The sequence below is a fragment of the Mustelus asterias genome, chromosome 25 (genome assembly GCF_964213995.1).
Source record: "Mustelus asterias chromosome 25, sMusAst1.hap1.1, whole genome shotgun sequence".
In the NCBI taxonomy this organism is placed as follows: Eukaryota; Metazoa; Chordata; class Chondrichthyes; order Carcharhiniformes; family Triakidae; genus Mustelus; species Mustelus asterias.
In genome coordinates this window covers 5323080-5336790 of record NC_135825.1, presented here as the reverse complement: position 1 = coordinate 5336790, position 13711 = coordinate 5323080, and the positions used below count along the sequence as shown (strand labels likewise).

Below are 13711 nucleotides of genomic sequence, written 5' to 3'. Positions count from 1 at the left end.
TTCATTGCACTGCAGCACCCCCCCTACACAGTCACTTTTTGGAGAGATGGAGCTTCACGTTGGCTGGAGGGGGGGGGGGCGGGTGGGCAGCTTCAGAACACTCGGGCACCAATTCACAAGAGCGCCCCAATCTCTCAGTGCACTGGGACACCCCCTCCCTCCTCACCCCACTCCCCTCCGCCCACAGACACCAGGACCTCCCCCACCTTATCGGCAGCATGTTACTCCACCCCTCCCCAAAATGGGTCACTGGTATCAGGGCCCTCCCGATGGGTCCCTCTACCTGAACCCCAACATGCCCCCGCCCATTCATCACCGCCTTCATGATCCACCCCTGCATGACATCCCCTGTCGGACCCCCCCCCCAACATAGCCCTCCCGTCAAGACCCCATCTCCCACATAGCCTCCCCACATATGCCGTTAGGCCACCCCCATGTAGCCCTCCTGTCAGACACCACCCCCTGCATAATCTCCCACCCTGCTGTCAGACCAACCCCCACATCAGGGGCAGTCACATCATGACACCCAAAAGATCCCATCCCTTTGGCACTGCCCCGGCACACTGGCAGTGCCCAATTGGCACCACCAGGCTGTTCAGTGGCCGCTGCTAGGGTGTCTGGTGGGCACTGCCAGGTGGCCACTGTCCAATGGACACCACCCGACCATGCCTGTGACCACCCGGGGGCTCCAATGGCCTCCAAGCCCCCCCGGAGAATCACCCTCCACAACTTTTCCTTCCGTTGAGACCCACAATCTGTAACATAGTTAGAACATTACACTTTCCGAGTGGGGTGCAGCCTATATAATAGGGTCTGAAAAATAGGATGTGAGAATAATCCTGAGTTGGGGGCATGGCCTTTGATAGGAAGGAGTGAGGCCTTCATGGCCTAGTGATCAGGTCCTCACAGCTTCTCCGTAACCTGCTGAGAATTTTCCCGATTTCTGAGTGAAACTGTTGATTCAGCATAGTGTAAATGAAAGGATTCACAGCAGCAGGAACACAGGTTAACGCAACTCCAAGCGTCTGAAACTCTAGAAGCAACGGTCTCTGTGAAGGAATGGAAAGGACAGGGAGAACATAGTTAGATTCAAGGCGTCCCTTTCGATCGCTCCTGCAATTTACCACTTCTCTGCTCACAACCCTCCTTACTTCGAATAAATACAGAGAAACAAAGAGAATGTAGCCCAATCCATCGCGCAAACCAGCCTCCCATCCATTGACTCTGTCTACACTTCCCGCTGCCTTGTAAAGCAGCCAGCATAATTAAGGACCCCACACACCCGGATATTCTCTCTTCCACCTTCTTCCATCGGGAAAAGGATACAAAAGTCTGAGGTCACGTACCAACCGACTCAAGAACAGCTTCTTCCCTGCTGCTGTCAGACTTTTGAATGGACCTATCATATATTAAGTTGATCTTTCTCTTCGCCCTATCTGTAACTGTAAAACTGTATTCTGTACCCTATCCTTTCCTTCTCCCCTATGTACTTTATGAACGGTATGCTTTGTCTGTATAGCGCGCAAGAAACAATACTCTTCACTGTATGTTAATACATGTGACAATAATAAATCAAATCAGTCAGTGAACTTGAACAAGTTTAATATTGTTACTAACATTAACCAATATTTCTTAGTTACATCAGTAGTTTTGGAATTGGGATCAGATAGGGAGTTTGTTAGCACCTCCCAGAGAATCCAGGAGAACAAAGAACAAAGAACAGTGCAGCACAGGAACAGGCCCTTCGGCCCTCCAAGCCTGCACCGATCACGTTGTCCTATCCAAACCAACTGCTTATATCCCTCTATTCCCCGTTTGTTCATATGCCTATCAAGATAAGTTTTAAATGTGACTAACGTAACTGCCTCAACCACTTCGCTTGGCAGCGCATTCCAGGCCCCCACCACCCTCTGTGTAAAAAAACTTCCCCACACATCTCCACTGAACCTTTCTCCCCTTATCTTGAACTTGTGCCCTCTTGTAATTGTCATTTCTGCCCTGGGGAAAAGCTTCCAGATAGGTATAGGTTTACCCTATCTATACCTCTCATAACTTTATAAACTTCTATCAGGTCCCCCTTCAGCCTCTGTTTTTCCAGGGAGAACAGTCCCAGTTTCTTAATCTCTCCTCATAGCTAACACCCTCCATACCAGGCAACATCCTGGTAAACCTTTTCTGCACTCTCTCCAAAGCCTCCATGTCCTTCATCCATATGTTTATCCATGTCATTGGATAAACATATGGATGATATTGGAATAGTGTAGGTTAGATGGGCGTTAGATTGGTTTCACAGGTCGGCGCAACATCGGGGGCCGAAGGGCCTGTACTGCGCTGTAATGTTCTATGTTCTATGTTCTGGTAGTGTGGTAGGAGATCAGAATGTATTTGCCGCCAGTCTATTGCTGTGTCCAATGTTCATGCACTGGGGCCAATTTTAAAACAATTAAGAAACCGAGAGAATTGGGTGGTCCCTGAAGCAAACCCTCACCAAATCACTGAATTGCCATGAACAGGGGAACAGTTAAACACCGGGGTTCTGAAGTCACATTGATAGTAAGGTTTCCCAAAAGCCCCAAAATCAAAAGATAACATGCCGAGGGCCCATTTTCCCAAAGCCAGAATGCAATGGTGCCTTGGTGGCAGATATTTACATTTCTGACACTGAAGATAGAAGCTCTCACTGGGTGTACCAAACTCATGAATACTACAGAGTTACAACCATAACAATTTGCATTGATAGTATCTTTAACATAGTCAAATGGCCCAGGGCCTTAACAAGGGCATTATCAAACAAAATGTAACACCAAGACGGGCAAGGATGCTATGAAACCATACTTTATATTGAAAATGACTTTATTTATTGGACTGAAGCCACCAGATAACTACATTCAACGTAATATCTTTGGATAGTGGATCCTGGCTGAGAAGGAAACTCCTCCAGCCACAATCTGATCAAGCCACGTACCTGGGATCAATTTTCCATGAGCATATTTGTGTAACTGGTTAGTTGTTGAGAGAAGATTATGTGAAGAGCCAACAAACCCTCTTTGCGTTAAGAAACTATTGTTTTTCTGCAGGCCATTACAGAGACATGGTTTCCAGGAGATCAAAGCTGGGAACTAAATGTTCAGGCTTAAGTGACTTCTTGTAAGGACAGGCAGGAAGGAAAGGGTGGTGGGGTAGCTTTGTTAACATGGGATGGAATAAGTACGATAGCAAGAAATGATCTTGTATCGGAAGATCGAGGGAACAAATAACATGGGGAAGAATACACTGGTGGGAGTGGTCTATAGCACCGTCCCCCCATCCACAACAGTAGGTTGGTATGGCTCCTGCTCTGTCCAAGACCGCAAGAAACCACAAAAGGTCGTGAATGTAGCCCAATCCATCACGCAAACCAGCCTCCCATCCATTGACTCTGTCTACACGTCCTGCTGCCTCGGCAAAGCAGTCAGCATAATTAATTACCCCATGCATCCTGGACATTCTCTCTTCCACCCGGAAAAAAATACAAAAGTCTGAGGTCACGTACCCACCGACTCAAGAACAGCTTCTTCCCTGCAGCTGTCAGACTTTTGAATGGACCTACCTCGCATTAAGTTGATTTTTCTCTACACCCTAGCTATGACTGTAACACTACATTCTGCAGCCTCTCCTTTCCTTCTCTATGAACGGTATGCTTTGTCTGTATAGCACGCAAGAAACAATACTTTTCACTGTATACTAATACATCTGACAATAATAAATCAAATCAAATAGCTATACCATAGGAAAGAGAATAAGTTAGGAGATAATGAGGGCATGTAAAAAAGGCAGCACATTAATCATGGGTGACTTTAATCTTCATGTGAAATGGAAAATCAAACTGGCAGACGTAGCCATGAGGAGGTATTCACAGAGTGTATTTGGGGCAGTTTCCTGGAACAGTATGTTATGGATCCAACCAGGAATCAGGCTATTTTGGATTTGTAATGAGGCAGATGTAATAAACAATCTCATGAGTAAAAGGAAACAGTGACCATAACGTGATGGAAATTAGCGCTCAAAGTGAGAATAAAAAACTTGGGTCAGAAACAGGGTTATTATAAAGAAATGAGGGTAGAGTTGGCTGGAGTGGACTGGGAAAGGGGTTTAAACAGAAAGAAGAACGGTTCACCAGCAATGGCAGACATTTATAAAAATAGTTCATGATTCACAACAAAGATATATCCCAGTGAGGAAGGAGGATTCTGGGAAGGGGATTAATTAACCATGGTTAACCAAGAAAGTTAAGGATAGTCTTTCTTATTTGTTCAGGGAATGTGGGCGTCGCTGGCGAGGCCAGAATTTATTGCCCATCCCTAATTTGCCCATGAACTGGAGTCAACTACATGGTTTCTACTCATGAGCAGACTCAATGGGCCGAATGGCCTACTCCAGCTCCTACATCTTATGGTCACTGAGTGCATCTCTCTCATTCGCTCTCTCACACCCTCTCTCTCCATCCTACCAGCTTAACCATGGACAGCACCGAAAAAATAAACAACCCAGTAGCTGGTGACTCCAGGAGAACAAATGGAAATCATCCGTCAACAAAATCAAATCACCCTGACACAGAAACCAATCTAAAACTGCCCAAGTCAGCTATCTATGGGGTGGCACGATGGCACAGTGGTTAGCACTGCTGCCTCACAGCACCCCGGGGTTCAATTCCCGGCTCGGGTCACTGTCTGTGTGGAGTCTGCACGTTCTCCCCGTGTCTGCATGGGTTTCCTCCGGGTGCTCCGGTTTCCTCCCACAGTCCGAAAGACGTGCTGGTTAGGTGCATTGGCCGTGCTAAATTCTCCTTTACTGCCCCAGGATGCACAGGTTAGAGGGATTAGCGGGGTAAATATGGGGGGTTACGGAGATAGGGCCCCGAGTGGGATTGTGGTCGGTGCAGACTGGATGGGCCGAACGGCCTCCTCCTGCACTGTGGGGATTCTATGATTCGAAGATAAAGCGACAAGCTGTGGGATAAATTAAAAATGTAGTTCCTTAAAGGAATATCAAATTTCAAAGGAAAGTTAAAGCGCAAGAACAAAATGTGATGAAAGAGATTGATAATGCACCCCAGCCCCTGCGGTGCCCATTGGGTATGGAATACCTCAGTGATGCAGTAACTTGCTTGTGTGTGTGCGTGCATGTGAACTCTTGAATGAACGTGTCAGCAGGAGCTGGAGTGTTTTTTGTATTATTTCTGCTTTGATCAGTGTTAAATAAGATAAATACGATTCTCTTTCCTTCGAAAACTTACAAGGAAACCATCTGTGTGCAGCTTTTACAGTCACTGCACCTAAATAGTTAACGAGATTCTCCAGCATGTTCTGTTTTAGTCCCAGCCCCCTGTTGTTTCAATTAAAAGAATACAGTGCTATGCACATTTTGTTAAGTAATACCCTACTGCTAGTAAACAGCTGCATGCTCTACTGTGGCGCTTTCTTTACTGAAATCATAACTTATTACTATCACGCAGTAGTAAAGGGGTGTACAGGGGTGACACGGTGGCACAGTGGTTAGCACTGCTGCCTCACAGCGCCAGGGACCTGGGTTCGATTCCCTGCTTGGGTCACTGTCTGTGTGGAGTTTGCACGTTCTCCCCGTGTCTGCGTGGGTTTCCTCCGGGTGCTCCGGTTTCCTCCCACAGACTGAAAGACGTGCTGGTTAGGGTGCGTTGACTCGAGCAGGCGCCGGAATGTGACGACTAGGGGAATTTCACAGTAACTTCATTGCAGTGTTAATGTAAGCCTTACTTGTGACTAATAAAAAAACTTTATAGGCAACTTTTACAACCTTGAATCAAATATACAGAAAATGCATTCACAGTGTCCAAATGCACTGAAGCAGTTCAGTGGCAGCTGGTTTGGCACTAGCGTGACAATATTGAAGAACACGAAGCTTCTCCTGTCCAAGTTAGGGTACGTGAATCTGGAACGCCAAACAGTGTCACATCATCAGCTCCATAGCCTGCAAACACCCTGTGCTGGTCCCCCCACGCTGACACTATAGTTAAGAAAGCTCACCAACGCCTCTACTTTCTCAGAAGACTAAGGAAATTTGGCATGTCAGCTACGACTCTCACCAACTTTTACAGATGCACCATAGAAAGCATTCTTTCTGGTTGTATCACAGCTTGGTATGGGCTCCTGCTCTGCCCAAGACCACAAGGAACTACAAAAGGTCGCGAATGTAGCCCAATCCATCACGCAAACCAGCCTCCCATCCATTGACTCTGTCTACACTTCCTGCTGCCTCGGCAAAGCAGCCAGCATAATTAAGGACCCCACGCACCCTGGACATTTTCTCTTCCACCTTCTTCCGTCGGGAAAAAAATACAAAAGTCTGAGGTCACGTACCAACCGACTCAAGAACAGCTTCTTCCCTGCTGCCGTCAGACTTTTGAATGGACTTATCTTGCATTAAGTTGATCTTTCTCTACACCCTAGCTATGACTGTAACACTACATTCTGCACTCTCTCCTTTCCTTCTCTATGAACGGTATGTTTTGGCTGTATAGCGTGCAAGAAACAATACTTCGCACTGTATGTTAATGTGACAATAATAAATCAAATCAAAAAAATCCACCTACCTCCAAAGTGCCATCTTGTAACAGCACCGTCAGCAGTAGAACAATAACCAGCGGCACCCAGAACACCAGGAAGGTCAAGATGATGTAACCAAAGCGTTTGGCTAGTTTACCCTCCATCCTTTTCTTGACACACTCTCTGGATTTACTGGTGAGAAGGCACACGGCTCCCACGATGTTAGGGGCATCGGGTACTCCATTCTCAGGGGGAAATGATGCACAGTCATTCATTGAAGAAACTTGGTGCTGAAGCGGACAGGCTCCACTCTTCAGGTGAGCAGTGGCATTGGACTCAATGTGCGAATGGCGGACCTGCCCCGCACTGGGCAGCTTGGCAGGCGAGCTTGGTTGAATACTGTGCCAGGCTGAGCCAGGTAGTTGTAGCTTGTGATGTTCTGGCATCTTGGGCATGATCCCATCGTCAAAGATTCTGTTGCTGTGTTGTCTGACCAACGCGAAGATTCTTAAATAATGGACAACTATCGAGGACAGGCTGACAATCCAAACGGGCACCAGGATATAGGAACCGAACGGGTCAAGGTAACTCTGGGCATCCACAAGTCGATGCCTGCACCTGACATACACAGGAGTGTCCTTAGCCAGGCTGATTGAGAAAACTGATAAAATAAAACCCAGGGACCAAATGAACGAGATCCATACCTTGACCCTGACCTTCCTTCTGGACGTTTGGAATGGGTTGGCAATGGCCTGGTAACGTTCTGCACTGATGGCAGCCAGAGTCACCAACTGGACACAGCTACTCAGGGAGTAGGTGAAAGGTTGCAAGAGGCACAGGGTTTCCCCCAGGTCAGTGTGGCTATTGCCCCAAGTGCTGGTCAGCAGGAAGGAGGGGATGTCCAGGACGCATTTCAGGAGGTCAGTCACCGCCAGGTTGACCAGAAGTGTGTTGTTTGGGGTCTGCAGGTACTTGTTGGCGTAAACCACCCTACAGACAAGCCCATTCCCCAAGAGCCCAATGATCAAAGTGCAACCCAACACCAAGCTGCTGACTGCCAGGGAAACGGCATGGAGTGGAATATAAACTCCAGAGCTGCTTACATTAGATCCTAAAGCAAGGGGACCCCACATCCCCCCTCTTCAATCAACACCAGAAGCGTCAGGAGTCCGCAATGAGTTGGCTTCAGTGTTTGAATGTCTTCAACTCCTTGGTATTCCTGTGCTAAAACAAAACTGGAGCCAAGCGAATGGAGCATTGCCACTTCCCCTTGTTCTCCTGTCTCTGTCAGGCGGAGGCTCTTTCTCATCAGCTAATATTTGCCTCTTTGTGGATTGGAGATAACCCGATTCGTTCTTCTCCTGTTGCACGTAAGCTCTGCTGTACAGCCCCCTTCCAAAGCAGCCAGCGCGTTAACTCATTCTGGTGCCAGACTCCGGCAGCAGGGGGCGGGGAGAGAGATTGGGACATTTCGCACTTTGCAAAACCTCAAACTCAATGCAATATATTGGCAGAGTGGCTTCCTGTGTCACAGCACCAATCCCCACTCAGTTAAACTGTTAAATTATCTGCAAACTCTCACTTGCTTCACTGTTCTGGAAGCAATGGAGATTTAGGATAGTTCTGGGTTAAATCGACTCGATCTCCATCTTCAGGTTTTATAATTGAGCCATACAGCACAGAAAGAGGACATTCGGCCAGTTGTGCCTGTACTGTCTCTTTGAAAGCATTCTCCCTGCCACTTCCATCCATGATATGGAGATGCCAGCGTTGGACTGGGGTGGGCACAGTAAGAAGTCCATAAGACATAGGAGCGGAAGTAAGGCCATTCGGCCCATCGAGTCCACTCCACCATTCAATCATGGTTGATTTCAACTCCATTTACCCGCTCTCTCCCCATAGCCCTTAATTCCTCGAGAAATCAAGAATTTATCAATTTCTGTCTTGAAGACGCTCAACGTCTCGGCCTCCACAGCCCTCTGTGGCAATGAATTCCACAGACCCACCACTCTCTGGCTGAAGAAATTTCTCCTCATCTCTGTTCTAAAGTGACTCCCTTTTATTCTAAGGCTGTGCCCCCGCGTCCTAGACTCCCCTGTTAATGGAAACAACTTCCCTACGTCCATCCTATCTAAGCCGTTCATTATCTTGTAAGTTTCTATCAGATCTCCCCTCAACCTCCTAAACTCCAATTAATATAATCCCACGATCCTCAGACGTTCATCGTATGTCAGGCCTACCATTCCTGGGATCATCCGTGTGAATCTCCGCTGGACCCGCTCCAGTGCCAGTATGTCCTTCCTGAGGTGTGGGGCCCAAAATTGCTCACAGTACTCCAAATGGGGCCTAACCAGTGCTTTATAAAGCCTCAGAAGTACATCCCTGCTTTTGTATTCCAAGCCTCTTGAGATAAATGACAACATTACATTTGCTTTCTTAATTACGGACTCAACCTGCAAGTTTACCTTTAGAGAATCCTGGACTAGGACTCCCAAGTCACACAACACCAGGTTAAAGTCCAACAGATTTGAAAGCTCGCGATTCCAAATAAACCTGTTGGACTTTAACCTGGTGTTGTGAGACTTCTTACTGTGCCCACTCCAGTCCAACGCCGGCATCTCTATATCAGAATAAATGTTGACCTAACCAGAGTCACCCACATCTTGCGAAAGAATGCAAAAAAAAGTTTCCACTGGGTTGGGCTGTTTTATCAGCACAACTTATCCATTTGGGGCGGCACCGTGGTTAGCACTGCTGCCTCACAGCGCCAGGGACCCAGGTTCGATTCCGGCCTTGGGTGAGTGCCTGTTTGGAGTCTGCACATTTTCCCCCCCATGTCTGTATGGGTTTCCTTCGGGTGCTCCGGTTTCCTCCCACACTCCAAAGATGTGGTCAGGTGGATTGGCTATGCTAAATTGACTCTTAGTGTCAGGGAGATAGTGTCAGGGCAAATACGTGGGGTTACTGGGATAGGTCTGGGTGGGATTGTTGTCGGTGCAGGCTCAATGGTCCAAACAGCCTCTCTCTGTAGGGATTCTGAAAAATCTCTGAAACTAACACAAAAGGGATTGCAAGATTTTACCTGCAAATTTGTGTTCAGCACAACTTCTGCACTTACTGCATCACAACAGTGACTATAATTCAAACATAGAACAGTACAGCACAGGAACAGGCCCTCCGGCCCACAATGTTGTACCGAACATAACGCCAAATTAAACTTATCCCTTCTGCCTGCCCTTGATCCATATCCCTGTTCCTTGCACATTCATATGCTTATCTAAAAGCCCCTTAAATGCACCTATCGTATCTGCCTGCACCACCATCCCTGGCAGCGTATTCCAGACACCTACCACTCTGTGTAAAAAACTTGCCCCTCACATCTCCTTTGAACTTTCCCCCTCTCACCTTAAGTGCATGCCCCCTATTATTAGACATTTCAACTCTGGAAAAAAGATTCTGTCAGCCCCATCTCTGCCTCTCATAATTTATAGACTTCCATCAGGTCGCCCCCTCAGCCTCCGTCGCTCCAGAGAAAACAACACGAGTTTGTCCAGCCTCTCCTTATAGCTCATACCCTCTAATCCAGGCAGCATCCTGGTAAACCTCTTCCGCACCCTCTCTAAAGCCTCCACCTCCTTCTAAAGTAATTCATTGGCTAAGCTTCTCGGACTTTTGGCTAAGATCAAGTGTAGTATCGGATCTGCACTTGGTTGAGGTCATGAGGTTGTGCTGGGTCTTCATGTGTTTCATATGAAGCAATTTTTAAAAGCGGCATCTCGGCCTTTTGGCTAAGATGCAAATGAGCTCAAGTCTTGGAGGAGGATCCTCCCCCTTCTCCAATCAGCTTGACTCATGTAGATCAGGCCCAGGACAGGGTGGTTTTGGTCTCCCGCCCTGTCTTGTCAGCCTGGATCTGAAATGTCTCAACTTGTTGAGACTCTGAATTGGATTTGATTTGATTGAATTGGAAAAGTATTTTTTTTTTTAATTCATTGGCTACGGGGCACGAAAGGTGTTATAGAAAAGCAAGTCTGCTTTCTTAGTTTAAAAACAATGCAAGAATCCGCTGCCTCCACCCCACCAACACAAAACCAGCACTCCCCAAAACAGAATTAATAATCATTAATTACCATCAGTGGTTTCCATTATTTGCACTTGTTTGCAGGCCTTCAGAGACTCAAAAAACAAAGCTTCCTCTTTTGGGCACAAGAACATTAGTAGGTCTGCCTTTAAAGCTTTTGAGTGCAATTTTCTTTGAGAAATTTATTAGAACTGACTATTGTAGTGGAGGACATGCCCCTGTCTACATCAACAGGGACGAAGTGGAAATGGTCAAGAGCTTCAAGTTTCCAGGTGTTCAGATAATCAACAACCTGTCCTGGTCTCTCCATGCCGATGCTATAGTTAAGAAAGCCCAACAACGCCTCTACTTTCTCAGGAGGCTAAGAAAATTCAGCTTGTTATTTTTAAAGTTTATTTATTAGTGTCACAAGTAGTCTTACATTAAAGTTTATTTATTAACCAAAGTAAGGTTTACATTAACACCGCAATGAAGTTACTCTGAAATTCCCCTAATCGCCACACTCCAGCACCTGTTGGGGTCAATGCACCCTAACCAGCACGTCTTTCAGACTGTGGGAGGAAACCGGAGCACCGGGAGGAAACCCACGCAGACACAGGGAGAACGTACATTAACACTGCAATGAAGTTACTATGAAAATCCCCTAGCCGCCACACTCCGGTGCCTGTTCGGGTACACTGAAGGAGAATTTAGCACGGCCAATGTACCTATTCAGCACGTCTTTCAGAATGTGGGAGGAAATCGGAGCACCCGGAGGAAACCCACGCAGACATGAGGAGAACGTGCAGACTCCGCACAGTGACCCAAGCCAGGAATCAAACCCGGGTCCCTGGCACTGAGGCAGCAGTGCTAACCACTGTGCCACCTTGCCGCCTACAACAACTATCACCAACTCTTACAGATGAACCACAGAAAACATTCTTTCTGGTTGTATCACAGCTTGGTATGGGCTCCTGCTCTGTCCAAGACTACAAGAAATTACAAAAGGTCATGAATGAAGCCCAGTCCATCACACAAACCAGCCTCCCATCTATTAACTCAGTCTACATTTCCCACTGCCTCAGAAAAGCAGCCAGCATAATCAAGGACCCCATGCACCCCGGACATTCTCTCTTCCAATTTCTTCCATCAAGGAAAAGATACAAAAGTCTGAGATCATGTACCGAAGAACAGCTTCTACTGTGCTGCCATCAGACTTCTAAATCAGACTTCTCGTATTAAGTTGATCTTTCTCTACACCCTAGCTATGGCTGTAACACATTCTGCACTCTCTCCTTCTCTATGAATGGCATGCAAGAAACAATACTTTTCACTGCATATTAATGTGTGACAATAATAAATCAAAATCATACTTCAACATAACTAGCAAAGGGTTCTGCAATTTTTGTCATTCAGTAATTAGCTAGGCTTTTAAAAATATTTAATGAAATTAATCATTGCAAATCAGATCCAAAAAGACATTATGAGCCAAGGTATATTTACTTTAATTAAGCACTAGTTTGTCCAGGTAGTGCTTTGTTTTTTGGGTTGAGCCATGGTGGTACACTAAACACTCCCAGAACAAAACACAAAGCTCTCTCTAATATGCTCCCACAGTGTGCCTCAACCTCCTTATAGCCTGTCATCCCAACTTGTATTTACACAGCACCTTGAATGTGGTAAAACATCCCAAGGTGTTTCGCAAGAGACATCTACAAACATCTGAGGTCACGTACCAACCGACTCAAGAACAGCTTCTTCCCTGCTGCTGTCAGACTTTTGAATGGACCTACCTCGCACTAAGTTGATTCTCTACACCCTAGCTATGACTGTAACACTACATTCTGCACTCTCTCGTTTCCTTCTCTATGAATGGTATGCTTTGTCTGTATAGTGCACAAGAAACAATACTTTTCACTGTATGTTAATGCATGTGACAACAATAAATCAAATATCAAACAAATTTGACACCAAGTTACATAAGGAAATATTAGGACTCTTAACCAAAAGCTTGTTCAAAGAAAGGTTTAAGGAATGCCTTAAAGGAGGAAAGAAACAAGAGGTGGAGAACTCTGACGAAGGGTCATCCAGACTCGAAACGTTGGCTCTATTCTCTGTCCACAGATGCTGTCAGACCTGCTGAGAGTTTCCTGCATTTTGTGTTTTTGTTTCAGATTCCAGCATCCGCAGTATTTTGCCTTTATTTAAGAGGTGGAGAGGTTGGGATGGAATGGAGGGCTCTGGATGAATGGTGCAGAAAAAATGGGAGGAGATGGCCTCGTGGCATTATCGCTAGGCCATTAATCCAGAAGCTTAATGTTCTGAGGACCCGGGTTCAAATCCCGCCACGGCAGATGGTGGAATTTGAATTCAATAAAAAATATCTGGAATTAAGAATCTACTGCTGACCATGAAACCATTGTTGGAAAAACCCATCTGGTTCACTAATGTCCTTTAGGGAAGGAAATCTGTTGTTCTTACCTAGTCTGGCCGACATGTGACTCCAGACCCACAGCAATGTGGTTGACTCTCAACTGCCCTCGGGCAACTACGGATGGGCAATAAATGCTGGCCAGCCAGCGACGCCCATGTCCATGAATGAATGAAAAGAATTTTTAAAAAGCTGAGGCCACCATAGATCAGCCATGAGCGCTTCGAATGGCGGGGCAGGTTTGAAGGGCCCAGTGGCCACTCCTGCTTCTATTCCTTGGGTGAATTCCAGAACTTGGGGCCTTGGCAACTGAAAGCACAACTGCCGATAGTGGAACAACTAAAACCTGGAATCAATGTGTTGCTTAACCTGGGGCCAAATACAGGTCAGCAATCCCAGGGATGGAAGGCGAACCAGAGTTAGAAGCACAAGCAGCATCGTCGCACATCTCTCATGACCCATTCACACCAGGAGACGGAATGTCAAATTAAGAGTTGTGTTGTGTTCGCACAGCCATTAGGCAAGGATACTGGCACTCAACATGACTGGCCAAAAGGAAATGTGTAACTGGAACTGATCCGAGCCCAAAGCCAGCTTTTGTGCCTGTGCTGTTGTCAGGAGGTTAATGGGTCTTGCCACGGTTAAAGCCCACACCCATCA

The 13711-nt window shown here is 46.5% G+C and overlaps 1 protein-coding gene across 1 annotated transcript; it reads right to left on the bottom strand.

Moving 5' to 3' along the window:
- Positions 1-881: 881 nt before the first annotated feature.
- On the bottom strand, positions 882-8176 carry LOC144511683 (5-hydroxytryptamine receptor 1D-like). Its single transcript, XM_078241918.1, has 2 exons — positions 6608-8176; positions 882-1049 (listed from the first exon to the last, which is right to left on the bottom strand). The coding sequence occupies exons 1-2, from the start codon at positions 7691-7693 to the stop codon at positions 882-884; spliced, it is 1254 nt and encodes a 417-aa protein (XP_078098044.1). The 5' UTR covers positions 7694-8176.
- Positions 8177-13711: the final 5535 nt, after the last annotated feature.